This window comes from Lipotes vexillifer, unplaced genomic scaffold, assembly GCF_000442215.2.
Source record: "Lipotes vexillifer unplaced genomic scaffold, Lipotes_vexillifer_v1.1 scaffold240, whole genome shotgun sequence".
Lineage (NCBI taxonomy): Eukaryota > Metazoa > Chordata > Mammalia > Artiodactyla > Lipotidae > Lipotes > Lipotes vexillifer.
The window spans coordinates 261,165-286,831 of NW_006797481.1; the positions used below are offsets into that span (position 1 = coordinate 261,165).

Sequence of the window (25,667 nt, forward strand, 5' to 3'; positions counted from 1 at the left end):
ATGTCACGAAGGTACTATTTATATCAGTGAAACACTGAAAATAACCTAAAAGGCCAGGCACTGGCTGGAGTCTAAGGAAAGCCCTGTGGTTGCCACATGGGTAACACAGAGCAGCCGAATTGGCAGAGCCAAAGCCCCCTGGGTTAAAGATGCGACTGGAAGGGGGTCAGGAGCAGACCAAGACCCTGAGTTAGAGGTCCCTGTGCTGGTCCAGATGAGAGACCTGCAAGGTTGGCCTCTGGCTGGTGCCCACGCAGAGGCCCACAGAGATGGGTTGCACTTGTGCGGGAGGATGATGTGGTCTCCCAGCGGCTTGAGCAGCTCGTCAAGGAACACTGGGCGGGGGGTGCAGTAAAGGGCAGGGCACTAAGAGTTGGGTTTTAGCCTTAATTGTCAGAGATGTCATACCGGCAGTGGTATGTCTGAGTCTAGAGCTGTTCAGGGCTGGAGATAGAAACTGATTTCGGGGTGAGAGCTTTTTCCTTTTTCCCTTTTCCCTGGTTTCTAAAGTTTCCACAATGAATGTGTCTTAATATTGACAGAGTTTTAAAAAATTATTTAGGCAATTAATTAATTACCAGGTGGGTAATGAGACAGTGGGCACCCTGAGGGTCCCTACTCTGATGAATAGCACCCCTCCCCATGCCCGAGCACAGTACCCACGTTTGGGCCCCCCCCCGAGGCCAGGCTGTCCAGGAGGGAGGGACGTTTGGGATGGAGAAGGCACTGCACACTGGGCATGTCCAGCAGGCGTGTGGGTGCAGGCCCCCCTAACACCTCCCTCCCCCCATCCCAGGGGCAGCTTGCCGGGAGCCAGCTCTCACCTGGGGGACCTCAGCACTTTGTGGAGCAGCTCCTGCGGGATTTTCCGGAGGTGGATCTGTGTCCCCACCAGAGGGACCAAGTTCATCTCCATCCACTTCTCGCAGGCAGTGGTGAGCGTCTCTTCCTTGTACTGCGAAGGCAAGAAAAGCGCATGGAGAAAGGAGTCCCTGAACTCTCAGCGCCCTCTGCTGGAAGGCGACGATGCTACACGCGTGCTCTCGGGAAGGCCGCGCTGCAGCCCTGCTCAAAGCGCTCCTTCAAACATAAACTGCAGCAGATAACCCACGTTATCTGAGTGTTTGCTATGCTCAAGGCACTGCACTAGGTTGATTCAAATCAATCCTCACTGCTACCCTATGAGGTCGGTTCATTATTATTCCTATTTTACCGAGGGAAAAACTGAGGCTCCAAAATTCCCGCTCTTGCCTGAGGTCACACAGCTAGGTAAGTGGTTTGACCACAGGGCTTCTTGCAAGCTGAAATCTCTGAACTGAGGTCTGTGACTGATCACAGACGGCCCCCCCTGCCCCGCTGCCACCCCTTGGGTCTCAGTTTTCTCCTCTGTTAATGAGAGTGTTAGATTACATCATTTACTGCCAACCCTGACACCCTGACTGAGCCCAGGGGGCGACAAATTTCCCTCAACCCCACCAAGAATGTCCTGGAATGCTGTCTGCTGTTTTGGCAAGAAACGCTGGCTTTCCCCTCCCCACCCCCTCACCCCCCAGATTAAAGCTTTTCTACTTTTCGGAGTGTTAAAATATTCTTTTAAACATAAAATGATTTTCAAAGATTGTTCACTTGGCACTGTTAGGTTGGTGCCATCCGATTTTTGGGAGCTGGGCCTGGTGCGTGAAATCCCAGAGTCTGGGTGTTCCTGAGGGCCCTCCAGGTGCCACGTGCCCTGTCCAGGTTGCTCTCACCTTGCAGCCGGCCAGGTAGAAGCTCTTGATGGTGCTCGGCGTGAGTCCGTTCATCATCGTGGTCACACACCTGCAGAGAGACAACTGCTGTTCCTGGAGGCCCCCAGGCTGCTTTTAGGGAAGTGGGCAGCCCCAGAGGTTTTACCTCAACTCCACGCCAGCAGCAGAGACCTTTCAGGAAAGGGAAGGGAAATAGCCTTTTTTTAGGGATGTGGACATTTGGCTGGAGGACAAGACCAGCAAGGCTTGTTGCAGAGAGCTCTGGGCTGAGGGAGGTGAGGCCTGAGGTCAAATCCTTCTGAAGGAAACAACGTAGCCTTGGCACCAGGGAGAATTATTACTGTTTAGAGATTAAGCCTTATTGAGCTTTAATTTTAGCCAGGGTGACCATCTGTTTGTCCCCCTGCTGGACGTATTTTCTTCCTGTACAGACCACTGCGGAGCTGTAGAGGGCCTTCCGGTCCTGTTCCTCTCTGTACGAGAGTAGATTCAAAAAGCAAGTTTCTGATGAAAATCTCTGTCCTTTTCACGACTAGGCCTTGCTTCACTTACTCATCAAAGATCTATTTACTGAGCAGGTACTATGTGCCAGGCACCCTGCAAGGCCTTTGGGTTACAAAGAATAAAGCCAGTGGGCCCAACACACGTTAAATAAACATTTAGACATGTAACCACATTATTACAGTTGTGTTAAGGGTTAAAAAGTCAAAGAACAAGGTGCCATAGGAATGTGAAAAAGGGGGAATCTGATCTGGTGGGGGCAATGATCAGAAAAGTGACATTTAAACCTTGAAGGAGAACAAAGAACTGTTCAGACAAGGAATTGGGAGACCAGCATTCCAAGAAGAGGAAACAGGATGTGCAAAGGCCCTGAGGCAGGGACAGGGGCCGTACTTTGAAGGAACATCAAGGAGATCCCAGATGCAGTGCAGTGAGGGGAGTAAGACTAGGAGATGAGCTGGGGTGGGCAGGGTGTGTGGTCGGGTGGATATGCTGGGCGAGAGTTTCAGTGACTCACCTGTCACAGCTGAGACTAGTCGCCAGCACAATTTTCTTAAGGCATGTTCATGTCATCAAACAGGGCACCAGAGAATAGCTACTGAGCTCTCATACAGAAGCAAAATCTTGAACTCATTATTACTCAATGGTTATCCTAAACTCAGTGGAGATACATGTTGCTCTTGGACAAAGGCTTAAAGGATATCTGGTAAGTCTTGCACATATTCTGAAATGTATTCTTCAATTAAGCCAGGTCAGCAGAGAGCTGGGGAGCTCATTACCACCAACACCCACACCCCTGAAGAAGAGCTTTTACTCAGTTGCATTCTGAAGTGAAGACTTTGCCAATATCAAGAAAGAACATTATTAACTTTATCGTTGCATTTACTCTGTGGATATAGTTGAGGACATTGACCATCACATCACTCAATGTAATTTGATGAAGACACCCCGGGCTCTACCTCCCAAGTCAGTTTTTGGTTCCTTTGTTTTATCTAATGTCATTGATCAGGTTTCCCTTTTCATATTAGCTGCTAGGGAGCTCACAGTCAAAAGTATGGTCCACTTATAGAGTGTAGGTTTGGTTATGTAATTTTAGCTTCTCCAGCCTTGTTTTCCTTTCTCCTTTTCCTTTTCTTTTCTTTTTGAACAATCTGTGCCCTGTTATTTTATGTATTCTTTTAAGCCACCAAAAACTTTTACTAGAACAAGGCAAGAAATACTGAATGAAAAACAATCTGGTCATGGTTAAGGCACTTTACGCCCCACCCTCCTTGGATCCTAGGATGGCCCCTTCACCATAGTGAGACTGATCATACCCATTATAAGGAATTGTCCTGAGTATTGGAAAAATCTGTGCTGGGTAAACACCAGACTCTGCTGTCATCTCTCAGGCACGCTGGCAGGTGAGATTGCTGAGTCCCGTCAATTCTACATCTTCACCGTCTCGTGGAAGACCTGCCCCCTCCTCTCCCTTCCCACTTCCCCTGCCTAGGTCAGACCCTCCTCTCTCTCACCCGGGCCTCTGCACAGGTCTCCCTGCCCACACCAGCCTCCCGCATCCCCACCGCATCTCAGCCAAAAACACAGAGGGGCTCTGGTCACTCTCCCCACCCAAGCTTCAGGCTCTCGTCTGCTGGCAGAACCAGGTAGAACGTGCTCACATGGCCTTTGAGGTCAGCATGACCCGCACTCCCGCTAACTTGCCCACCCACCTTTCCCTTCATCTTTCCACACCCCTCCCCAACTCCAGCTGCATTGGGTCTTAGTGGCCAAGCACGTTCCAGTTTCTATGCTCTCCTCTGCCTGAAGTCCTCTTCTCTCTCACTCTTTGACAACTGGCATCCTTTCAGGCTCAGCTCAAGTGCCACCTCCTCTTGGAAGTCTCCCTGATTGCTTCTCCTCACATGCTCCCTCTGCTTTGATTTCCATGACCTCCTCTGCCTCCTCCCAACACTCTCCCCTTGAAACTAGAGACTGCCAGCAAGCAGCCCTCCCAGCATAAATCCATCCCCTGAGTGTCTCCTCTGTGCCAGCCTCTGTGGCTGTTTCTGGAAATACCTGCCATGTACAGACAAAACTCCTCTCCTGCTGGGGCTCCTGGCCTCACTGTGAGCCGAGCTCACCAATCAGCAAGGGGCAAACCAGGTGTGAAAGGGGCTGTGTGCGAGGTTCAGGTCCCACATACCTCACCAGGCACATTGTTCTTCAGGAGCAGAGATGCACGGGCAGAATTAGCTGGGTTTGAAGTTGGGATACAGAAATCAGTGTTCCAGGAGGCTGACACCTTCACCTGTGCTCCCCCCTTCTCACTGTGAGACTCATTGGCTGGGCTTTCCAGACTGGAGGACACAAAGCAAGCCCTGGGGCCACCCAGGCCACTTGCTTCTGGGTTCAGGGAGGGTGGGAATTTCCACTTGCAGAAGTTCTAAGGGCACCAAGCAGTTGCCCACAGATGGAGTTCAGCCCTGCATGGAAGGAAATGCCCTTTCAGCCCTGTGAGCCTGGAGGGACCCAAGTGACCCTCAGGGAGGGAGGGAGGGAGGGAGGGAGGGAGGGAGTGTGTGTGTGTGTGTGTGTGTGTGTGTGTGTGTGTGTGTGTGTGCGCGCGCGCGCGCGCGCGCGCGCGCGCGCGCGCGCGCGCGCGCGCGCGCGCGCGCGCGCGCGCGCGCGCGCGCGCGCGCGCGCGCGCGCGCGCGCGCGCGCGCGCACGCGCGCGCACAGGCAACAACAACCATGATCCCAGTTGTGCCAAAGCAGACACTGATGAATGAGTCTAACAAACAGCACCCTGTGTAACCCGCACGCACACACTTCATCCCCTAGAGATGGGCGGCCTCAAGTGTGCGTGATTCAGACTCAAGCAGCCATCTGGGTGATTTTGCACTGGCTGGGGGTTCAGCCAAGATGACCTTTGGGATCCCATCCAGCACCTGGATTTGTGATGCTATCAGAGTGACCCGGGGCATTTCTGATCACACGCGGGCACACACACACACACACACACACACACACACTGAGGCTTGCGCTGCCACACCCCTGCCAACTGTACCATCAGCCTCTCAAAGGCAGGCGAGACTCAGCCCAGCTGTGTGCCAGACTCGCCTGGCTCCGGCCTCCCTCGGATTCCAGCCCCACCACAATTATCTGTAGAATCTCGGGCAGGGCCCATCAGCCCCAGGCAGCCTTGGTTTGCTCATCAGTGGAATGATAGGCTTGGCTCAGTATCCAGAGCCCTCCCTGCTCCGGCATTCAAGACAAGGCATGTGAAGGAGGAAGGAAATGAAGAATCTGCCATTCTCGGTTCCACCCCAGATAAGCCAGGGCTACGGTTCCGGAAGGAAGATGGGGCTTTGATCTGGGCCTCCCGTAGGGCAGCTGAGGCTCACAGATAGAAGGTGGCCAGATGCCCCACTCCAAGAGGGAAGCTGGCCTTCCAGGTTTGGGGCCAGAGTTATCTTCCTGCACAGCACCAGGAAACAGCCACTCAGAAATGCATGGCGCAGAAGCTGTGATTTAGTAGTGATTATCAGTCACAAGGTTATGCGGACCTGAAGGCATGTGACACACAAGGGAAGGGGAGTGGGGATTCTCAGGAGAGCCCAGACGTTACCCCATCACCTGCAGGGTCAAGGCCAGACTCCTGGGTTCTCCCCGAGACTCTACACGACCTGTCCCTGCCTGTGACCGTGGGCCTCCCATCTCTCACAGCCAGCCACCCACCCCAGAGTCTGGCCAGGCTGACACACTGGAGTGCCTTTTCAAGACTGGTCCCCTCCTCGTGTCTTCTGTGGCCACGTCCAGGCCTCTGAAAGCCTGTGTCCCTGGGTTCATGGGGCATCTGCATCCCCAACGAGGCTTCGAGATGCTCCAGATTGGGGATCTGGCCCGAGTTATTTCAGGTGACCCCAGGAATGAGGCACCAACTCAAAAAAATCTCTGGGATTGAATGTGGCTGTATGGATTCTATAGAAAGTGAGATGAAACCTGCAAGGTCCCTGGAAGACATCCTGCCCCTGCCTTTTACAGAGCATCTGCTGTCTTCTCTGGGCTAAGATGGGATGTTCGTTCATTCATTTATTCCCTCAGATGAAGAAACTGAGGCTTAGGGTGGTGAAACAAGTCAAGCAGAGCATCCCTACCCTAAATCTCCTCTCTGTTGAATTGCGTCAGGAGTTTGGAACTCGAACAGCGATAAGATACCACCTCTGTGTTCAGGACGTGAGTGCAGTAAGCACACATCCCTGAAAAAGCCTAAGAGAAGGGACAGAATACTCTAGAAAAATGAATCCCATCAGTGCTTTTCCATTTGGTTCGTTTACCTTCAATCGGCATTAATGGCCGACTCAAACTTGTGTTCTATGCAAAGAAATCCCAGATGTCCCAGCCCGCGGGAAGAGGCATGCTCCATGAGCTGGGCCGGGAGGGCCCCTTTGGATCCCACCTGGGGCTGGCCCTGGCCGCGCCTTGCCATGGTTCCTTACCTTTGGAACAGGCTGCGGAACTGAAGAATGTGGGCTGCAGCCAGCACGCCCAGCACGTCGTCCACGCTCACCTTTACCTCGTGCTGGTAGAGATTCTGCAGGGCCACGGCAAAGGCTGGGGAGGCAGCATCGAGGGCCAGCCGTCAGTGTGGGGCTCTGCAGCCCCGCATCCCGCACGCACAGGCGCCCTCCCTGCTGGATGAGGGTCCCTGAGCTGGGGGTCAGGGATGCATTAGACAAAACGCAACGGCTCTGACCTGGGCGCAGATGCTGCCTGGGCTCCCAGCCCCCCAAAAGAGCTGAGGATGAAGCTAAAGAACATGGAGCTCCTGTGAAAGAATCTTCTGTGAGCCTGTCCCGAGCCTGTGCCTCAGGGGTTCTGTCCTAACCGGGGGTCTGTGGCCTGTGCCGGGAGCTGGCCACCCCAAGGTGTGCACAATACTGTGTGCATGAGGTCTGTTTTGTATTCTCTGGAGATGACATCATCACAGTGGGTTTTCCTCAGAGTCTGGGATCTTCAAAAAGGTTAAGGACTCCTGGGATGAGCCAGGATAAATTTGCTAGTCCATGGACTCAGCTTATTCCAAGTTCTACCTGATCCCCAGTAGCGCTGTAGTGCAGTCCCATGGGCTCTGAGGACAACTGGTGTGGATAATTATTATGTGGATAATTTCCTGATGGCACGTGACAGCACGGTGCGTTAACACCTGTTAACAGGTGTGTCTAGGTGGCCGGGATGGGATGGGGAGGGGCTGAGCCCAAGGGAAGCCCCTGGGGGAGGTCTCTGCTGCCAGCAGCCAGCCAGGGAGGGGCCCTGGTGGGAAGGGGCAGGTCAGTGTTGCCTACGGACAAGGGTGGGCCTGAGGGCTTCCCTGGGCATCTGCGCCCAGAAAAGCAGTGACATCTTCCCTGGGTCTGTCTCGGTAGCCTGCCTCTTCCTCCCTCCTCTGCATTCCTCACTCCTCTTTACAAGGACGGGGACCTCTCTTTAGCAGAATCCCCTCTTCTTTTACTTCCCTACATTGTGCCAGCCTCCTTCCCCTCCGCTCTGCGCTGCTCAGCTATTTTTAATAAGGAAGCACTGAACACTGTGTGCCTCCACTTTGGGGTGTTTTGTTTGTTTTTCAAATCTGAGAGGCAGTTTGTTCCACGACACTCTCAGAATACGAGGACAGGTGCACGTTACCAGCTTCGGTGACCAGAGGGTCATTGATCTTCAAGGAAACGATCATCTTCTTTACAGGGCGTTGTTCTTTAATCTTCCCGGGCAGCTGAGCTAGCGAAGGGAACAGGACGAGGACGCACAGGTGTGACAGCCACAGTGACCCGTGCAGGTACAGCATGAGGCCCCACAACTACTCGCGCAGCATGATCTTGGCGTGGATCACGCTGTATTTTGTTCATTTTTGTTTGCTTATTGGTTTAGTGGATGCATTGTTGAAATGATGATGTATTTTGAAATAGTTGAAGACTCACAAGAAGTTGCAAAAATAGTACAGAGAGTTCCCGTGTCCCCCGGGCCAGCTTCCCCGACGATCTGACACAGCCACTGTGACTGCAAGACCGGGACACTGATGCTCACACTGATACAGACCCCCCTCCCCCTCCTCTCCCTCCCTCCCCGCTTCCTCTCCTTAGGCTGTGAGCAGCGAGAGGGCCAGGGGTGGGCCTCCATCACCTCTGCACCCTGAGCACCTAGCTCAGACCTGGCACCAGGCAAGAGCGCAAAAGGACCAAGGCGTCCTCCCAGCGGCTCCTGAGACTTTGCCCCACGGAGCTCCAAAGGACCCCCGCCACAGAGGGCTTCCAGGGGGAGCAAAGGGGCAGCCCGCATCACCACCAGCCTCCACAATCCACTCAGAGTTACTCTGAAATGTGAGTTACGACATATGGTGCCCTCAGTTCTCCAGCGGCGTCCCGTGCCTTTGGCATGAAGCCAGAGCCCCTCCAGCGGCCCCAAGACCCTCCCACTAGTCTCCAGTTCACCAGGTCCCAAAGCCTGCCTCTTCGTGGTTTGTTGCCCAGGAGATTTGTGGAGCTCCCTCTCTTCCCCATCAGGGGCCCGCCTGACCCTCTGCTATGGAAGGGAGCTCCACACCACCACCTCCCCCCAAACTGGCTTTATGTTCCCTCCTGGACCAACCACCTGCCAATACACCGAGTATCTGTTGGTTTACGATCGGCCGGGCAGGCACACTGGACGGTGAACCTGCCATCCCACCCCAAGCCCCGCACAGTCTTGCACATACTGGTGCTCAATAAGTATTGGCCGAATCGATGGATGAATGGATTCCGTGGCCAGTGAGCTCAGGGTGCCAGGTCACGCAAGTGACATGAGTCAGGAGCCCAAAGTATGTCACAATTTGCAGCTACAAAGAATGCAGAAAAAAGAGAACAAAGGTCCACTTCCCTCAGGCAAACAAAGCCTTCGAGCCTTCGCTCACCACGATCTCTGCACCTGGCTCTGTCCAGGCTCTCATTCGGCCAGTGTTTATTGAGCACCTACTAAGTGTCAGGCCCTGTTCCTGGCTCTGGCTCACTCTCTTCCCCCGGATCTCCGCACAGCCTCCCCTCTGCCCGCTCCATTCTGTCACTCACCCCCACTGGGGGCAGTAAACGAGAGGATGCTGGCAAGTGCCTGACACGCAGCGGGTGTTGAGGAGACATCGTTAGGATCATCGTGTATCACACGATTTCTCATGCTTTATCATCACTTCAGGTGGGCTCGTCTGTCCCCCACCCCCCGACATTAAGTTCCTAGCACAATGCCTGGCACAAGTTAAGTACTGAACATCTCTTGAAGGGAGGAAGGAATATTATCAGCTAGGTCAGAGTACGTGGAAGACAGTTTCTGTAAGTAAAACTTCACAATCTGACAGGAAAGTGATAATTTGATCATACGCTTCTGAGGTGCCCCCAAACCAAAGTGGTTTGTTTTTAGTAAAAGAGGGTCATTTGCTTTTGGCTCCTCCTAGAGAATAAACACATGCTGCTATGGTACAGCCGATCCTGGACTCTGGGTGGAATGAACATGAACGTGAGTGGCTGGGACAGCCCCGTGTGGCCAGCAAAGGGTTGCTCCAGGGGAGCTGTGTCTCCTCAGCACCCACCACTCCAGGGCTTGGTCAGGAACTTCCTCTGCTGCTAACTCCAGGAGAATGATGCTCACGTTCTCAGGAATAGAAAAGCAGTAACTGTGAGATGCGTATAGAAACTATCATCGAAGGCACGTGAAGGGCTGGGACTGTACCCACTGAAAGCCTTGGAGACACGAGTCCCAGAGTCTGACGCAGTTGGTGGTGCTTGCAGGGGAGACCCCAGGAAGCTGTGACAGCCCAGGCACTGAGGTTTCACCCCTGCACGTGACCTGATGTCCCCCAGCTGGCCCCAGCCTCTAGCAGGGGGCTTGGATTAGAGCAGCTGTTTTAGTAGGGCCAAATCTAAGTGGGACCATCCTAGACTTACTAAAAACATGACAACTCCACTTTTCCCTTCCATATTCTCTTCATTTTCATTGTACTCACTGTCTGAACCCCAGTGGCCTTTCACCGGTTGCCCAGGAAGAGCTGTGATCTGGGCACAGGGGCCATGGGAGAAAGAGCTCGGTCCCAGGTTTGAAGACGCTGGGACAAAGGCTCAGGAAGATCATAAGTGTGAAGGCTGTTACAGTTCTATGGGGACGCCACGGCCTGCTCTTGGCTCCCAGCTTGGCCGGGAAGGGCTGAGTCAGAGGCTTTGTGGCCGGGAAGATGCCGGCAGGCAGCCAGGCTCTGTCTCCCGACTGGGGGCTCCGGCAGCCCGTCTGGCTCCAGAATATCAGAGCTTTACTGCCACGTCCTGGAAATGCAATCCCATCCTGACTGGCATGCTGGCTGCTTGGGAGACCTTGAATTTTCCATGGCACCTGCTTATGAGTTGTCTGGAGGCGATGCCAACTATATTACCTGAGAAGTTGGCAAGGCTGCAGGAGAGGAACTTATGGGACGGATAAGGGGCAGCTGGGGATTATTAGGATTCAAAAAAGAGAAAAAGAAAGACATGACCTAAATACTTTTGGGTAGGAGGTGGCGTTAAGAAAAGAGAAAGAAAAGGAAAAATGAAATTGATGTACACTTGTAAACCTCCAACCAGCACACTTAGAGCCAAACAAGCCACAGATGTCAGAACTATGCCTTCTTTCTAGAAAGCCCATCAGAAGCCTCAACACAACCCACTTTCTCTTCTCAAAGAAGTAGGGAGGGCCTCCCTCATAGCTGGTGGACGAGAATGGGTTATTATGAGAACAGAACTGACATTTACTGACTACTCACTATGTGCCAGGCGTTGTTCTAGAATTTCACACCTGTTACCTCCTCCACAACGAAACACAATAAGAACCATTATCCCATTTTATAGCCTATAGTTAAGATTTTGGTCTTAACTGCCAGAGTGACCGTGCTCCCCAAACAGATAACCAAATGCCAAGCTGGGGCCTCTCTAACCAGAGAGCCCTTGGGGGTCCTGCTCTGGGTGAGAATGTACCTTGCAGAAGCTTCTCCAGCTCCTTCTCAGGGTTTGCGTTGCCCCGGGCCAGGGCCATCATGTAAAGCTTGGTCAGGGTCTCGGACTGAAAAAGCTGGGGCTGATGGAGTTCCCATCTGAAGCCGAGGCATTCGAGAATCACACCTGAGGAGAGGTAGGGATGCTGAGCAAACATTTTAACGACACCCTGACCTGAAGATGCTTTCACTCTTTCTCCCACGTACTCTCTGTCCATCCCGTTATCGAGCAAACGAGTGGGCAGGCAGCTTCGCTAGGAACAAAGTGCCAGCCACGGGGAACTTCCTGGCTCCCAAGCGGATACGATGGGCACGAGGTAACTTAGAAAGCGGTAAACGTCCACCAGAGCTGCCGACCAACAGAGGCACACAAGCTGCCCTCCAACTTGGGGACTGGAAAAAGCTTCGTGGGGCAGGGACGCTGGCTGTGACACTCTTGGAGGGGGCCTCACCTTGCCTCCCCTATTGCAGTGTTTCTTAGCCTTGGCACTGTTCATAGTTGGAGCCTGATAATTCTCTGTGCTGTAGGATGTTTAGCAGCATCCCTGGCCTCCACCCACTGGATGCCAGTATCACCCGCCCCACCCAGGAGTTGTGACAACCCAAAATGTCTCCAGACATTGCCAAATGTCCTCTGGGGAGCAAAATTGCTACCTGGTCCCCTGTTGAAAAATACTGGGCTGTTAGTGTCTAATTATTACCCACCTGAATGTCATAGAAAAAAAACCCATCACCAGGGAGCAGGGTTCTCATCAGCGTTGCTTTTCTCGAGGGAATGGAGATCATCAGAAAGCCCAGCTCACAGGCATGAAATGGGATTACAGTGCGAGGAGGGTTCTTTGCAAACTGTAAAGGACTTTATGCTGGGGAGTCTCACCCGGGGTGGCATAGATGATAAGAAAAAAAGAAGAGACTTGAATAGGAAGGTAGATGGAGGATCCAGGTGAGACATGAGAGGCTATGGGCAAGGGGGGCTCTGCAGGCTGGACCCCGGAATTAGCACAGAGCTGGGGGGAAGGGAGCCATGCTCGGGGTGATTCCCCCCAAACCCTAAATCCCAGCACTGGACAGAACCTTGAGGTTCACTAGCCCCATCTACGCATTTCTTGGCTTTGACTGCATGACTTTGGGTACCTGTTTCCTCTCCTGTTATTATTATTGTTATTCACCAACTTTATGATATTGTTTGGTGCTGGGAGTTGAGAACCTGGGTTTTCATCTCAAATCTCCGGTCACCTCAGGTGACAGTCTGGCTATGCCGGATTAAAAGGAATCTTGCCCCATAATGGTGATTTTAGGCAAGGGCAGAATTGCGGATAAAGTGTGTCCCCCGCGCCCCCTTCCACTTTCAGGATGGCAGTGCAGGGCAGACATCACAACCAATCAGGAGCTCTTTCTCCTGAGCCCGGAGGCAGCCTCACACTGCTTCTCACCCCCTGCTCCCACCATCAACCAGAGTTGACGGGCGATTAGCCTCTGCCGGGGACGGAGGCTGGCTCTGACCTCAGACAGCCACACCGTGGGGTTTATCCAAAAAAGCGCCATCAAGAAGCTGACCTGTCCAGGCTCCTCGTGGGGCTCAGTGAGCCTTTCCCAGCTGGACGGACCCAGTCTGACTCCTCACCCTACCTCAGATTAAGTCTTCTTGGATGAGTGCAGATGTGGACATCCAAGTCATGACTGATTAAAGCCCAGAGGGACACAGAACAGCTGCCCCGGGCTTGATGGGCTTCTGCTTAGTCTTCCAATCCAAAGCCTATTTATTAACATCAGCAGGTCTGTATTTATCATGGCCATTAGCATATGAAAATGTGTTTGCCAAGCAGTTTCATTCATTGTGCATTTGGGAAATATTTACAGTCACCTAGTACACGAGGGACACTGTGCAGTGGGCAGGAACAGAACTTACAGACTAGTGACCAGGCCTCTGGTCTGGTTTCCTTCCATAAAGACCATAAGCTACCCCTGAGGTCAGCAACATTCTGACGAATCCATTGGTGACAAGAACTCACCTGCCTCCCCGCTTTGGATGGCCTTGTTCTTCAAATTCTCAGGGAAATTTTTCTGAATTTGTGAAATGCATAACCTCAAGAAAAAATACAAACAAAAAATCCAGGCGTTAATACTGACATTTTTTTTCTTCATCTGCAACATGTATGATTCCAGTGTAAGCATCCCTAAAGCATAAATGAATCAGTCTTATAATATCTCTCCCTTTGGGACAGTTTCCTCAGGTCACTATGTGTCTGCCAATTTGACAAACTGTAAACTCTGTCTGATGACCGGCTCAAAACATTAATTCCTGTTTTCAGTTTGCAGGTAGATCTTACCAAGGAGGTACCTGAGGCTACATCTGGCTGCCTAAATGACACCTCTTTGGGTAAGTATCTAAAACACTGCCTAGCGTATAGTAGGTGCTCAATAAATAACTGCTGGAGAAAGGGAGAGAGAGTCCTGGCATGTCTGGAAAGTTAACTCAGCAAAACTTCTGGTTAGGGTCATGCATGCTCCAGTCTCAGTGTGCCCACAATCTAAACACAGAATCTACTCTGAGGGAGTTCCCTGGTGGTCTAGTGGCTAGGAGTCTGGGCTTTCACTGCTGTGGGCCTGAGTTAAATCCCTGGTCAGGGAACTGAGATCCTGCAAGCCCTGCAGTGTGGCCAAAAAAAAAAAAAAGAATCTACCCTGAACTGAGCCCCAATCCTCTGCCAGGAAATGGCATCACCAGCCTCCAGTTGCCCAGGCCAGCATCCTGAAAGCTGTCTCACCTGATCACTTGCCCAGATCTAATGAAATGCCTTTTGAATGCATCCATCTCTCCTTGGGTGAATCCTTGCCCTCATTGCTATCACCTTCATCCAAGCCACCATTTTCTGCCCCCAGTCACTGCCAGTCTCCGGGCCTCCGTGTGGTCCCCTCTGATGCACACCTCACACTGCAGCCTGAGGAGCCACCTGAAAAGCAAATCTGGTTTTGCCTCTCCCCTGCGGAGAATCCTTCCTTGTCTCCCCAGTGCTCCGGGGGGAAAGCCAACCTCCTTCACATGGCTAGCAGGCTTCTGCCTGTCTCTGCAATCTCATCCCTCTACACTCCCTGCTCCAGCCCTTTTCAACAGCCTGAACCATCACCTCTTGCTTCCAATCTCTTGGACACGCAGCTCCCTCACCTTTTCACTGGATGACCTCCTTCACATCCTTCCAGATAAGCTTAGTTGTTGTTTCTTCTGGGGAGGCTGGGCTGGAGGCCCTCCCCAGCCCGCCCTGGGATTGCCCCTGCTAAAACTCCTTCCCCAGGGTCTTCTGGTCGCCTGTTTCCTCACAGGCCCTCTGCACCAGGCTCTGCATCCCACAGAGTCGGCGTTTATTTACCCTGAGAGCCCTAGCACAGCCGTCATGCAAGTGCTCGATAAATATCAATGCTTGGATGATGACAAAGATAAGACACTTTTCCATAAACACTATATTTACTCTGCTAAGCAAGAAACTGAAACAAAACTGGAGTCACATATTCACAGCTTGAAGACAGTCATCCCAAGAAAGCCAACCAGCCAAGGGACACTTGACCACACCAGCCACTGTCACGTTTGCCATGCAGTTTTCCAGTGATGCCAGAAATCCTTATGGGCCAGAGTGTATGCAGGAGGGCTTGGGTCGGAGAGCCTGTGTCCAGAATAATATTGACCACATGCTGCCCTTTCCAAGCAGAGATGGTGATTACAAGTGACTCAGCCTCAGGAAGGTGGTGGGCGCTTGAGTTGTTTATCCCACAGGAGCAGTGGGCCTGACCCAAGCCAGACTCAATCCCCCTGGTGGCTTGGGTCACACATCTGGGAAGAGCTGGCTAAGGTCAGGAGTTCAGACTGTGACCTTAAAATGGAACGACAGACTCTGTCCTGTTGGGGCAACAGCCATGACCTCAACTACCCTCACAAACCTCACTGTCATTAGTTGAGCCAGGAGATGCCAGGCAACAAAAGTAACCACATTGCCTCCTCCTGGTTTACTGGCTGCTTGCCAAGATATACCATGTATCCTGTGGACTCTGTAGCTCCCAAAGCTGAGGCTCATTTCAGGACCATTGGAAAAGCTAATGGAACACATGGCATCTGTGAGCTGTCCTCTTCACCCTGTGGGACCAAGTGGCCTGGGATAAAGTGGGGATGCCAGGAACATGCCGTTAGTCTGGGGCTCACTACCTTGATGGAGAAACAGAGGGTAAAAGGGAAAGTCCATAAGTTTCTCACGGACATATGGACTTCCTGCAGCAGACCATCCAAACAAAGGGCTTTCGACTTGATACCTTCAACATGCAAAACTCCAATTTGGTTTACCGAGAAAAGTCATGCAGACCTTGGGTCTGCCTCTGGGTCTTGGTTCTTTCCTCTGTAGGAGGGAAATGAGGACCACGTGGCAGTCACTGGGGGAGTAAAAGAGCTAATGCTCGGGACGCTTGGCACTGAGCAGACACTCTGTTCTCCTATCAGCTCTACACCGTGGATCACGGGTCTCCGGTCCCAGCTCTCCTGAAACTGCTCTCTGATAAAAATCTAGGTGTCCCTTCTTTGCATCCTTGCCTCTTAGCATGACCTCCTTCCAACCTCAGAGTGGACTTGGCATTGCAGTCAGAATGGGAAAAAAACATGAGGCAGGGTCACATTTTCCTAGGGCCCAAGCCCCCTAGATCAGCGGTCCCCAACCTTTTTGGCACCAGGGACCGGTTTCGTGGAAGGCAATTTTTCCATGGACCAGGGCTGGGGGGATGGTTTCAGGATGATCCAAGCGCATTACATTTATTGTGCACTTTATTTCTATTATTATTACGTTCTAATATATAACGAAATAATTATACAATCCACCATAATGCAGAATCAGTGGGAGCCCTGAGCCTGTTTTCCTGCAACTAGATGGTCCCACCTGGGGGGTGATGGGAGACAGTGACACCTGAAGTGTGTGGCTTGTGTCCAGTCTACTCTGTAAGATGCAGCTTGTCACTTGCCGCTCACTGATGGGGTTTTGATGTGTCTGCAAGCCATTGATTTGTTATGGTCTCCGTGCAGTCAAACGTCTCTGCTAATGATGATCTGTACTTGCAGCTGCTCCCCAGCGCTAGCATCACCGCCTCAGCTCCACCTCAGATCATCAGGTGTTAGATTCTCATAAGGAGCGCACAACCTAGATCCCTCACATGCTCAGTTCACAGCAGGGTTCATGCTCCTATGAGAATCTAATGCCTCCACTGATCTGACAGGAGGCGGAGCTCAGGCGGTAATGTGAGCGATGGGGAGTTGCTGTAAATACAGATAAAGCTTCAGCTCACTCACCCGCAGCTCACCTCCTGCTGTTCAGCCCGGTTCCTAACAGGCCACGGACCGGTGGCCTGGGGGCTGGGGACCTCTGCCCTAGAGCCTCCTTCCTCAGCCACACTCCTCGGTCCTGGATCTTTGGGTTCATATGTTAGCTGTGTCCACACATACCAGAGAACTCCAGGGACACTGAATGACACATGTTAATTGGGTGTTTATTTGCCAGATACTCTTCTAAGCTCTCAATGAATTATGTCATATAATTCTCATGGCAACTCTGTAAGACAGCATCCCCAGTTTGCAGATAAAGAAACTAAGACACGAAAAGGTTAGGTTGTTTGCAAGGAGGTTAGCACTTCCTCATCTCTCAGGCCTCTACTCCCCGTACTCCACACCCCAGTCCCAGTGGAAGGAAGAATGATGAAGACCAGGAACCTGAGGTTCCTGTATAGCATCTCTGAGTTCTGGAGCCAAAAGCTCACGGCGTCATGGAAACCCACAGACACAACCAGAAGCACTGGCTGGCTGGGCAGAACCTGGGGCATTGACATATGAGAAGCACAATTACGTATCTGAAATAAATGGGAAGCTCAGAGCTCGTTAACTCAGCTCTCCACGGCCAGTGACGCTTCACAGAACTAGTAAAATATAGGTGGGTCCAGCTCCCATCAAAGTCAACAGCGCCCCCAAGTGGAAGATGCAACAATAACAGCATCAACGGCAAGAACAGGCTTGCTGGTTGGGCAGCCAGAGAGCTATGGGGAAGGTGCCGGTGTGTGTCGCAGGTACAATTCCAGAGACACCCCCGCCCCCCACCATCGACCTTGTTAGCTGACAAGTCTGAAAGTACAGAAGGGTTACCAGGAATAAGCCCTTTATTTTATTACCTAAAAATTAAATAAAACTTTTGTTATGCTTTCCAAGTTTATGTTTCTCACAATCACATGGAATAAATCCCCATTGTGAAAATAAAGAAAATAAAATTTTGTGCTTATTAAAGAAAATCAGCTCCTCCCACACTGTAGTAGACTCTGCACCCATGGCCCCAAGTACACACCCTTGTCCTGCAGGACTCCAAAGTTTCTCCCAAGAGAGCTGGTGTGTATTTCCTGCCCCTTGACTTTGACTTCAGCCATGTGACTTGCCTTGGCTGAGTGGACGTGGTGAGCAACTGGGCCCGCCCTCTTGCCCTCTGCCGTCACCAAGACAAGGACATGCCCAGGCTAGCCCACTGTCTCAGGAAGAGGACGAGAGGCTTGTAGAGCACCAAACTGCCCAGATGAGCTGAGCCTGGGTTGGCTGACCGCTGGTACACGAGTGATCGGCCTGTCCTGAGTGCCTACCTGCCCTCAGCCTGCCTCCCGACCCCCAGCTTCCCAGCATCACCAAGGAGAGAGGCAGGTCTGCAAAGCTTCTCCTGGGAAGAGAGCGCCCGGACCAGTCCCTGCATCTGCTGTGTTTGAGGCAAGGTGTTTTGATTTGGAGAAAGTGCTAAGAGGCAGAGTGACATATGGAGTCATTGGCTGGCAGAGCACAGGGCTGACTCCCCCAAATGAAACCACCAGGATCAATAACTAAGACTGCTGCTTAGGCTATAAAGATAATAGCTCTGTTTATTGAGCATCTACTATTTGCCAGGAACAGCACTAATCATTTTTCATGGACTGTCTGATTGAAGGTCACTCTTCAGGGGAGATGCTACTGTCACCATTTCACAGATGAGGAAACTGAGGCTCAGAGAGATTAAGCCACTGGCTGAAGGTCACAGAACTAGTAAATGGAGGAGAAGGAATTCCAACCCTGTCAAATAGACGTTTAATGGCCCAAAAGCCCAGCACCAAGGGCCATCACCCCTCAGGCCACCACCCCCAGCCTAGCTCAGCGATTCTGCACACCAAGTCCTGAAGACGTCTGCCCCTGCAGCCCAGCCTCCCTCCTCAGGTTTCTGGATCAGTTTGCCTATATTCCCAGGCCCAGCTCCTGCGCCTGCTTGCCCAGCCTGGCCCTGATGCTAAGGAGCACAACGAACTCTAAGACTTCTTCAGGGCTCTAACCAAACAAAATATAAAATAAGTTCAAAATTGTTTAAGGCTATGAGTAACCAATGCCAAAAACTGCAACTCACAGCACTCAATTTTTTCTAAGCTGGGGTCATCAGAGAATTTAGAGACCAAACCCAGATGGGTTTCGGTTTATTCCCACGTGTGTGGTATAGTCATCTGTGGGGTGGGAGGCAACCGAGCAGGGCTGGCCGGTGGGCCTGGAAAGGGAAGATGTGGCTCCTCGCTCAGCAAACATGGAGCCAGGAGCTCTTCCGTGCCAGGTGCTGCCCAGGGCACAGCCCACACTCAGGGAGATGCTCAGGTAGGTCAGACAGAGTGCTCATAAGGCAGATGTGCCAGTCCATGGAGGCAGTAGTATCCAGGCAGATCCAAAAGGCCAGGGAAGCGAAGTGTTCCTTCTGCAATGGGATCCAGCTCTGTGTCCCCAGGAGAGGCAAATAAAAACTCATAACCCGAAGAAGTGATGCTCTAAGCCAGCGGCTCGGAACACTTTGTGGGTGAGCGGAAGCCTGCTTCTCCCCTTGCTGGGTGGACACGCGCATTCGTGGGAGGGGTTCAAACCCCGAGCCGGACCATCTCACTTTGTTTCTCAACAAATCAGTTGATAAACTTAGAATCCTGTTAGGGTCCAAAGTTCCCAGTACAAATGAAAATCTAGAAAAAAAATTCTCAATCTCTCTGGACTTTAATCACCAGCCACAGACATTCTCAGAGGAAGCTGTCACCCTGATCCTGTCCATCCCTAAGGGATGGTCCCAAAGGCAGCCTTCCTTGCAAATACCCAGGACAGCCCACCTGCCCAATCAGAGTTGCCCAACCATGGGGCACTTCCCAGAAGGGTGGCTCACCCTGCCATGGGCCTTTGGTCTTCCTACCTGTCTGGGTTCTTCAGAACTTCATCAAAGTCTACGTTGACAGCCTTGCACATCTGGGAAAGCGCCAGCAGGTCCCCCAGAAAAGGCTCTCTGGGGAAACGCCACCGGTTGGTTGAGCCAACGATCCGGCGTTCCAGCTGGGGTTTGTGCTGCTTGGGCAGCAAAGAAAGAACGTCTTTTTTTAACCACACATAAATACCAGGTTTTCCAAATTGTACAGCAGAAAGGATATCAAGACAAATTTTAAAAGGCTGCTTAATTTTCAAAGATGGCCAATATTTCTCCAGAGCCCTCTTCCCAAGGCAAATATATTGTATTCAGGAGACTGAGGACTTCAAGCTACAAAGTAATTTGGAATTTAGCACCTGGGACAGGAGGTGCCAGAGGCGAAATGTCAGGGAGAAAGATATCAAACTGAGGAGATTTGGGGCAGGGTCTGTTTTTTTTAAAATTGCAGTAAAATACACAAAACATAAAACTCACCATTTAATCCATTTTGTAGGTACAGTTAGTAGCACTTAGTACATTTACAGTGTTGTACAACCATTACGACTATCTAGTTCAGAACTTTTTCATTACTCCAAAAGGAAACTGTCGACTCATTAAGCCATCACTCCCAGTTTCCCCCTTCCCCACTTCCTGGAAACCGCTCATCTGCGTTCTGTCTCTATGGATTTGCCTATTCTGGAAATTTCATATAAATGGAACCCTAAAATAGTGGCCTTTTATGTCTGGCTTCTTTCACTTTGCATGTTTTCAAGGTTCATCCACATTGTAGTCTGTGTCAGAATTTCATTCCTTTTTAGGGCTGAATGAGAGAGACCACCTTTTGTTTATCATCCATTCACCAGTTGATAGCTATTTGGGTTGTTACAACCTTTTGGCTACTGTGAATAGTGCTGCTATGAATATTCGTGTAGGAGTTTCTGTTTGAACACCGTTTTCAGTTCTTTTGGTATAAACCCAGGACTGGAACAGGTGGGCCACTGGGTGGGGACTTTTCCTTAGATATTTTCTTAAGGTCCTGGGCTTCAGCAATTTCCTTAAGGGAGCAGTACAAAACCCAGCATGGATGTAAACCTCAGATGTGGTGGCTCAAGGAAACCTACCCAGGACAAGTGCACCATGAGGGACCCATAGGAATGGGTGAAACTGATCCTAAGCCACACCAGGCACCAACAGGGTGGTGGGGAGACCACAGGCCATGGAATGGAGGATCTGAGTTCAAATCTTGTTTTTGCCACTGACTGGTTGTATGACCCTGGGCAAAAAATTTACTCTTTTGAGCCTCTTGGACCTCATATATAAAATGGGAATGACGATGATAATGAGGATGAATATGAGGATGAGGATGAGGATGAGGATGATGAGGATGTGGATGAGGGTGAGGATGTGGATGTGGATGAGGATGTGGATGTGGATGAGGATGAGGATGAGGATGTGGATGAGGATGAGGATGAGGATGTGGATGTGGATGAGGATGTGGATGTGGATGTGGATGAGGATGAGGGTGAGGATGAGGATGTGGATGTGGATGTGGATGAGGATGAGGATAAGGATGTGGATGTGGATGAGGATGAGGATGTGGATGAGGGTGAGGGTGAGGATGAGGATGTGGATGAGGATGAGGATGAGGATGTGGATGAGGATGTGGATGAGGATGAGGATGTGGATGTGGATGAGGATGTGGATGAGGATGAGGATGAGGATGTGGATGAGGATGAGGATGTGGATGAGGATGTGGATGAGGATGTGGATGAGGATGTGGATGAGGATGAGGATGTGGATGAGGATGAGGATAAGGATGTGGATGAGGATGAGGATGAGGATGAGGATGCTGTTGAAATGATAAAATAAAGTTTGGGAACTATGCTTCACTATAGTGCCTGGAATATGGTGGGTGACTGAAAACTGTAGAATCTGAACCTGGATACAGCCCTGCTGAAGTGTGACACAAAAATGATGGGCTCTGACAGCAGGCCTCCAACACACTCTTCCCAGCTGAGTCAGCCAATAAAGCTTGAGGTCCTCAGCGGTGCTGGACCCATCCTCTTGTGGAAACCAGCAATACAACTGTCACCAGGGGCTTCTGTTCCTCACCATTGCCTGCCCTCTTGTGAAACTGATCTACTTACCGGATTCAGCCTTTTCATGAAGGACCGTGGAGATTACACAAAGGGAAGAAGCACCTGGAAGATGAAAGAGGTAAATTTTAAATTTCAAACAATTTCCAAAGGGTCTTTTCAAAATATTATGGAGGGTATTGGACCAAAGAATCTATATTTTGCCACAAAAGTAATAATGAGTAAGCCTCAAGTGTCGGTTATTTATCAAATTAAGTGAAAAATCTAACTTTTGAAAGCACATTAGTAGAAAGACGATTCTCTGCTCTTGTGCTGGGAAAAGTGTCTCAGATAAAGCAAAATAGGAGATAATCCATGATTCTCTGATTCTCCACCCTTTACCAAGGTGATGGGAACCAAAGGAGGCCTATGAGTAGGCTGATCATGTAATTTGTCATTCAGACCAGGAGGCTAAAAGGGGTGATATTAATAATTAGGCCTAGACAGCTAGCGTCGACCAGGGCTGTCCCGGAGCACAGTGGACTCATCTCACCTTAGCTTTGAGGGACACGAAAGGGGCTGAGTGGCAGAACTTCCCAGCTGTCTGATCATTTTTAGGGTAGTTTGGTTGTAAGCAACAGAAAGTAACTCTGTTAATGATATGGCAAAAAAAAAAATTGGGGGGTTAAGGGAGGTTGGGATTTGTTGAAAGGATGGTAAGGGAAAGATGGAACTCAGAATCAAAGGGAAAACGGAGACTCTTTTTGGGGACGGCCAGGAAGCAGCTCCAGGGATACGGTGCAAGCACCAGCGTCCACCTCTGTCAGACGCTGCCTCTAGGCTGCCTCTAGCAGTTCCCCGTCTCACCCCCACCCCCTGCCACCCGCCCCAGTCAGTCTTGGGCAGTCCTGCTCCACTGAAATTCTCAGCAAAAGAACACAACTGGCTTGGCTTAGGTCTCAGGTGGGCAGACAGCTTGATTAACTCTCCCAACGAGACTGCAGTGGGGACTGGGTGGTTCCCCAGAACAAGCTTGGGGAGAAGGGTAGTGGCCAAGCAGGCAAAACCAGCAGGAACTAGGTCACCTGGTGACCAAGCATCCCACCTGACTCTGGCATCACTCCCCAGATAGCACTTCACCTGCACTATAGCCGTGGTGCTGAGAAGGGGCTCACTTGTCCATTTAACAAGTATATTCTGTGCAGCTGCCATATGCAAGGAAAGTGTTAGTTGTTTTTGGGATACGGCAGTGAGCAAAGTGGACAGGATCTCTGCCTCATGGAACTTCTATTCCACCTGGGCAGACAGGCTTTTCTTTTCCTTTTAATTACCTTAGATTTCTTACACTGCCAAAGTGATACAGGTTCATGGCAACAAGTGAGCTAATACAAAGACCAGTAAAGAAAAATTTAACAATAGCCACATAATATTTCATACTGTGGATATATCATAATTTATTAGACTATTCACCTGTTGATGATCATTCAGTTTGTTTCCTGTGTTTTTACTCCCCAAAACAATGCTGCAATAAACATACATACATATATGTACATGTGTATATATATGTTTTTTTAAAATTTTTATTTATTTATTTAGTTTTGGCTGCGTTGGGTCTTCGTTGCTGCACGCGGGCTTTCTCTAGTTGCGACGAGCGGGGGCTACTCTTCATCGCGGTGTGCGGGCTTCTCACTGTGGTGTCTTCTCTTGTTGTGGAGCACGGGCTCTAGGCACGTGGGCTTCAGTAGTTGTGGCACTTGGGCTCAGTAGTTGTAGCTCGCGGGCTTAGCTGTTCTGCGGCATGTGGGATCCTCCCGGACCAGGGGTTGAACCCGTGTCCCCTTCATTGGTAGGCAGCTCCTTAACCACTGAGCCACCAGGGAAGCCATATATATATGTTTTAAACACAGGTATTTATATCTATAGCTGTTAACTATATCTCTATCCATCTATCTATCACCTATCTTTCTATATCTATATATATCTTTGTGTGTTATTGCTTTTACTTCTAAGAAACAGATCCTTCAAAGTGGGATTATGCTAAAGAAGACAGGTATCTTTAATTGATGATGCCAACTCACTTTCCCAAAAGTTATAGTAATTTGCATTCCCATCCAATTTGTAAGTGCTTTTTCCCCCACACCATCTCCAGTACTCGGTATTATCAATATTTATTTTTGCCAATCTGGTGGGTGATAGTTTCAGATTGTTATTTTAATTTGAACTTCCCTGGCCACTATTAAGCTTCATTTATATATGTATTAGCCTTATAACTTTTTATTCCTGAGAAGTGCCTAATCATAGGCGTTCCTCATTTTGCCACTGGGCTGCTATAGTTTCCTTAGCATTTCTCGAAGCTCTCTGTATACTACAGACATTAATCTTTTGTCTACCTTACATATCGCAAAAATTTTCTCCAGTGCATCACTTGTCTTTTCACTTTGTGAATATTATACAAAGTATTTAATTAGGTATGGAAAATATGTCAATTACATATGTCTGCCTATACATATATCTCTCTATATGTATACGTACATATCTATCCTTTGACTATCCCTAACTTAAAAACTGGATATCAAATTGATGTATTTCCTTTACGGCTGGGTTTCCATCTTGCATAAGGAGGTTTTTCCTACCCCCAGGTAACACATATATGCTTCTCTGATCCACTTTCCACGCAGGCGTCAGAAAGACCTTCAACTCCGCAATGTCAAATCTTTCACCAGCTTCCACTGTCCTTACTATAAACTCCTGAATCCTCAGTGGAGCCACTCTGAGGTTAGAGTTACATTCTAAAGCAAGCCTGGTCAGCAGAGAATAAACCACAGCCAGACAGAAGTTTCCCCATACCTAAGGAGAACTCGGCATCGGCTTAAGAGGGGGAGGCTGGGGTTTGCATTGAGGTACCCAAGCTCCGGCTTGATATCCAAGAGCCTTTTTAGCTGATCTTGAAATCCAGGGCTATCTCAATGGCCTGAACATGTTACTTTTCCTTTTTTCATCACACCAGGCAAAATGTCCTTTAAAGGGTTTCGAGGGTTGGTTCCTGGGTCACTCTGCTTGGCATGAGCTACTTAAGATGGTACCTCAGCTCCCAGACCCCTCCTGCCTCCCAGCCCAGAACTCCCGAAGCCCCTCTCTGCCAACTGACCCTATGGAATCAAGTCCAAGCAGTGCCCTATGGATGCCCTCTGTGTCTCTAATGTGGATGAAAGTACCAGCCATACTTACTACTTTGAAGCCCCCTTGCCCACCGCAGGTGTGCTTAAAGGGGGAGCTAGTGGAACGAAGGCACTCTCATTACATCGGTCTCTGAATTACAGGAGAGCTGAGAGCCATTCGCCTTCTGAGCCTGAATCCTCAGAGCGCTCGTGACACGTGGGGCTCACCTTTTTCTTCCTGTGGGCAAGGTGCTATGGCAGGGGAGCTCACCTTTGGTTTCCTCGGGTCTTTGTGGGCACCATGGCAACATCAGGGAAGGTTCCGAGCACTCCCTGTTCCAGGCTCAGTCTCAGCACAGGCTGGGGGCTGCGGGAGGGATAGAGTCTTACAGAGACCAACTGGGGTGCCACACATGTCCTCCTCCACTTCCCTCCTTAGGGAAACAGTGTCATTCCTGTTTCCATGTAGCGCCATGCTTCCTTACAGCACCTGCGGTAACTCGATTCTCTAAAAGGGCCTCAGTGGGAACCAACCCCTAAATCCTCAGTCCTCATCTGTAAAATAAGATTGGACTAGAAGGTTCTCAGATCCCTCCCAGCTTTGGCATTCTGAGGAGCTCCTTTTCTAGATCTAGTATCCAGAAATGTTTAGACAAAATTGTTTAAATAAAAATTGGAGCATTTTATATTACTGAAAGCTATGCCTGATGACTTATTTTGTTGGTAGATGATTTTTAATCTGCTCTCTCCGGGAACTGAGAACTGTCTACAAGTTGGGGACAAGGCCGAGACCCTTCATAACAGGGGCTAAGGTGGGATCTTGCAGTGTCCTCAGTGCCTTGGTCTGCGAAGCCTGTGAGGTAGGGAGGTGGGACCTCATCCACTGAAGTCCTGGACCCCACCCCAGGGCTCACAGAAACGCTAGCTACTGTAATAGG

General features: G+C 50.5%; 1 protein-coding gene across 1 annotated transcript in view; it reads right to left on the reverse strand.

Annotated features, from left to right (window-relative positions):
* Positions 1-21,661, reverse strand: part of BTBD16 (BTB domain containing 16) — a 44,426-nt gene extending 22,765 nt beyond the window's left edge. The window contains exons 1-8 of the mRNA XM_007469547.1: positions 21,644-21,661; positions 19,509-19,657; positions 13,281-13,354; positions 11,252-11,395; positions 7,917-8,006; positions 6,731-6,845; positions 1,749-1,818; positions 825-955 (exon numbers count right to left, since the gene is read on the reverse strand). Of these exons, the coding sequence (XP_007469609.1) occupies positions 825-955; positions 1,749-1,818; positions 6,731-6,845; positions 7,917-8,006; positions 11,252-11,395; positions 13,281-13,354; positions 19,509-19,657; positions 21,644-21,661 (791 nt within the window). The remainder of the gene's footprint in view (positions 1-824; positions 956-1,748; positions 1,819-6,730; positions 6,846-7,916; positions 8,007-11,251; positions 11,396-13,280; positions 13,355-19,508; positions 19,658-21,643) is intronic.
* Positions 21,662-25,667: the final 4,006 nt, after the last annotated feature.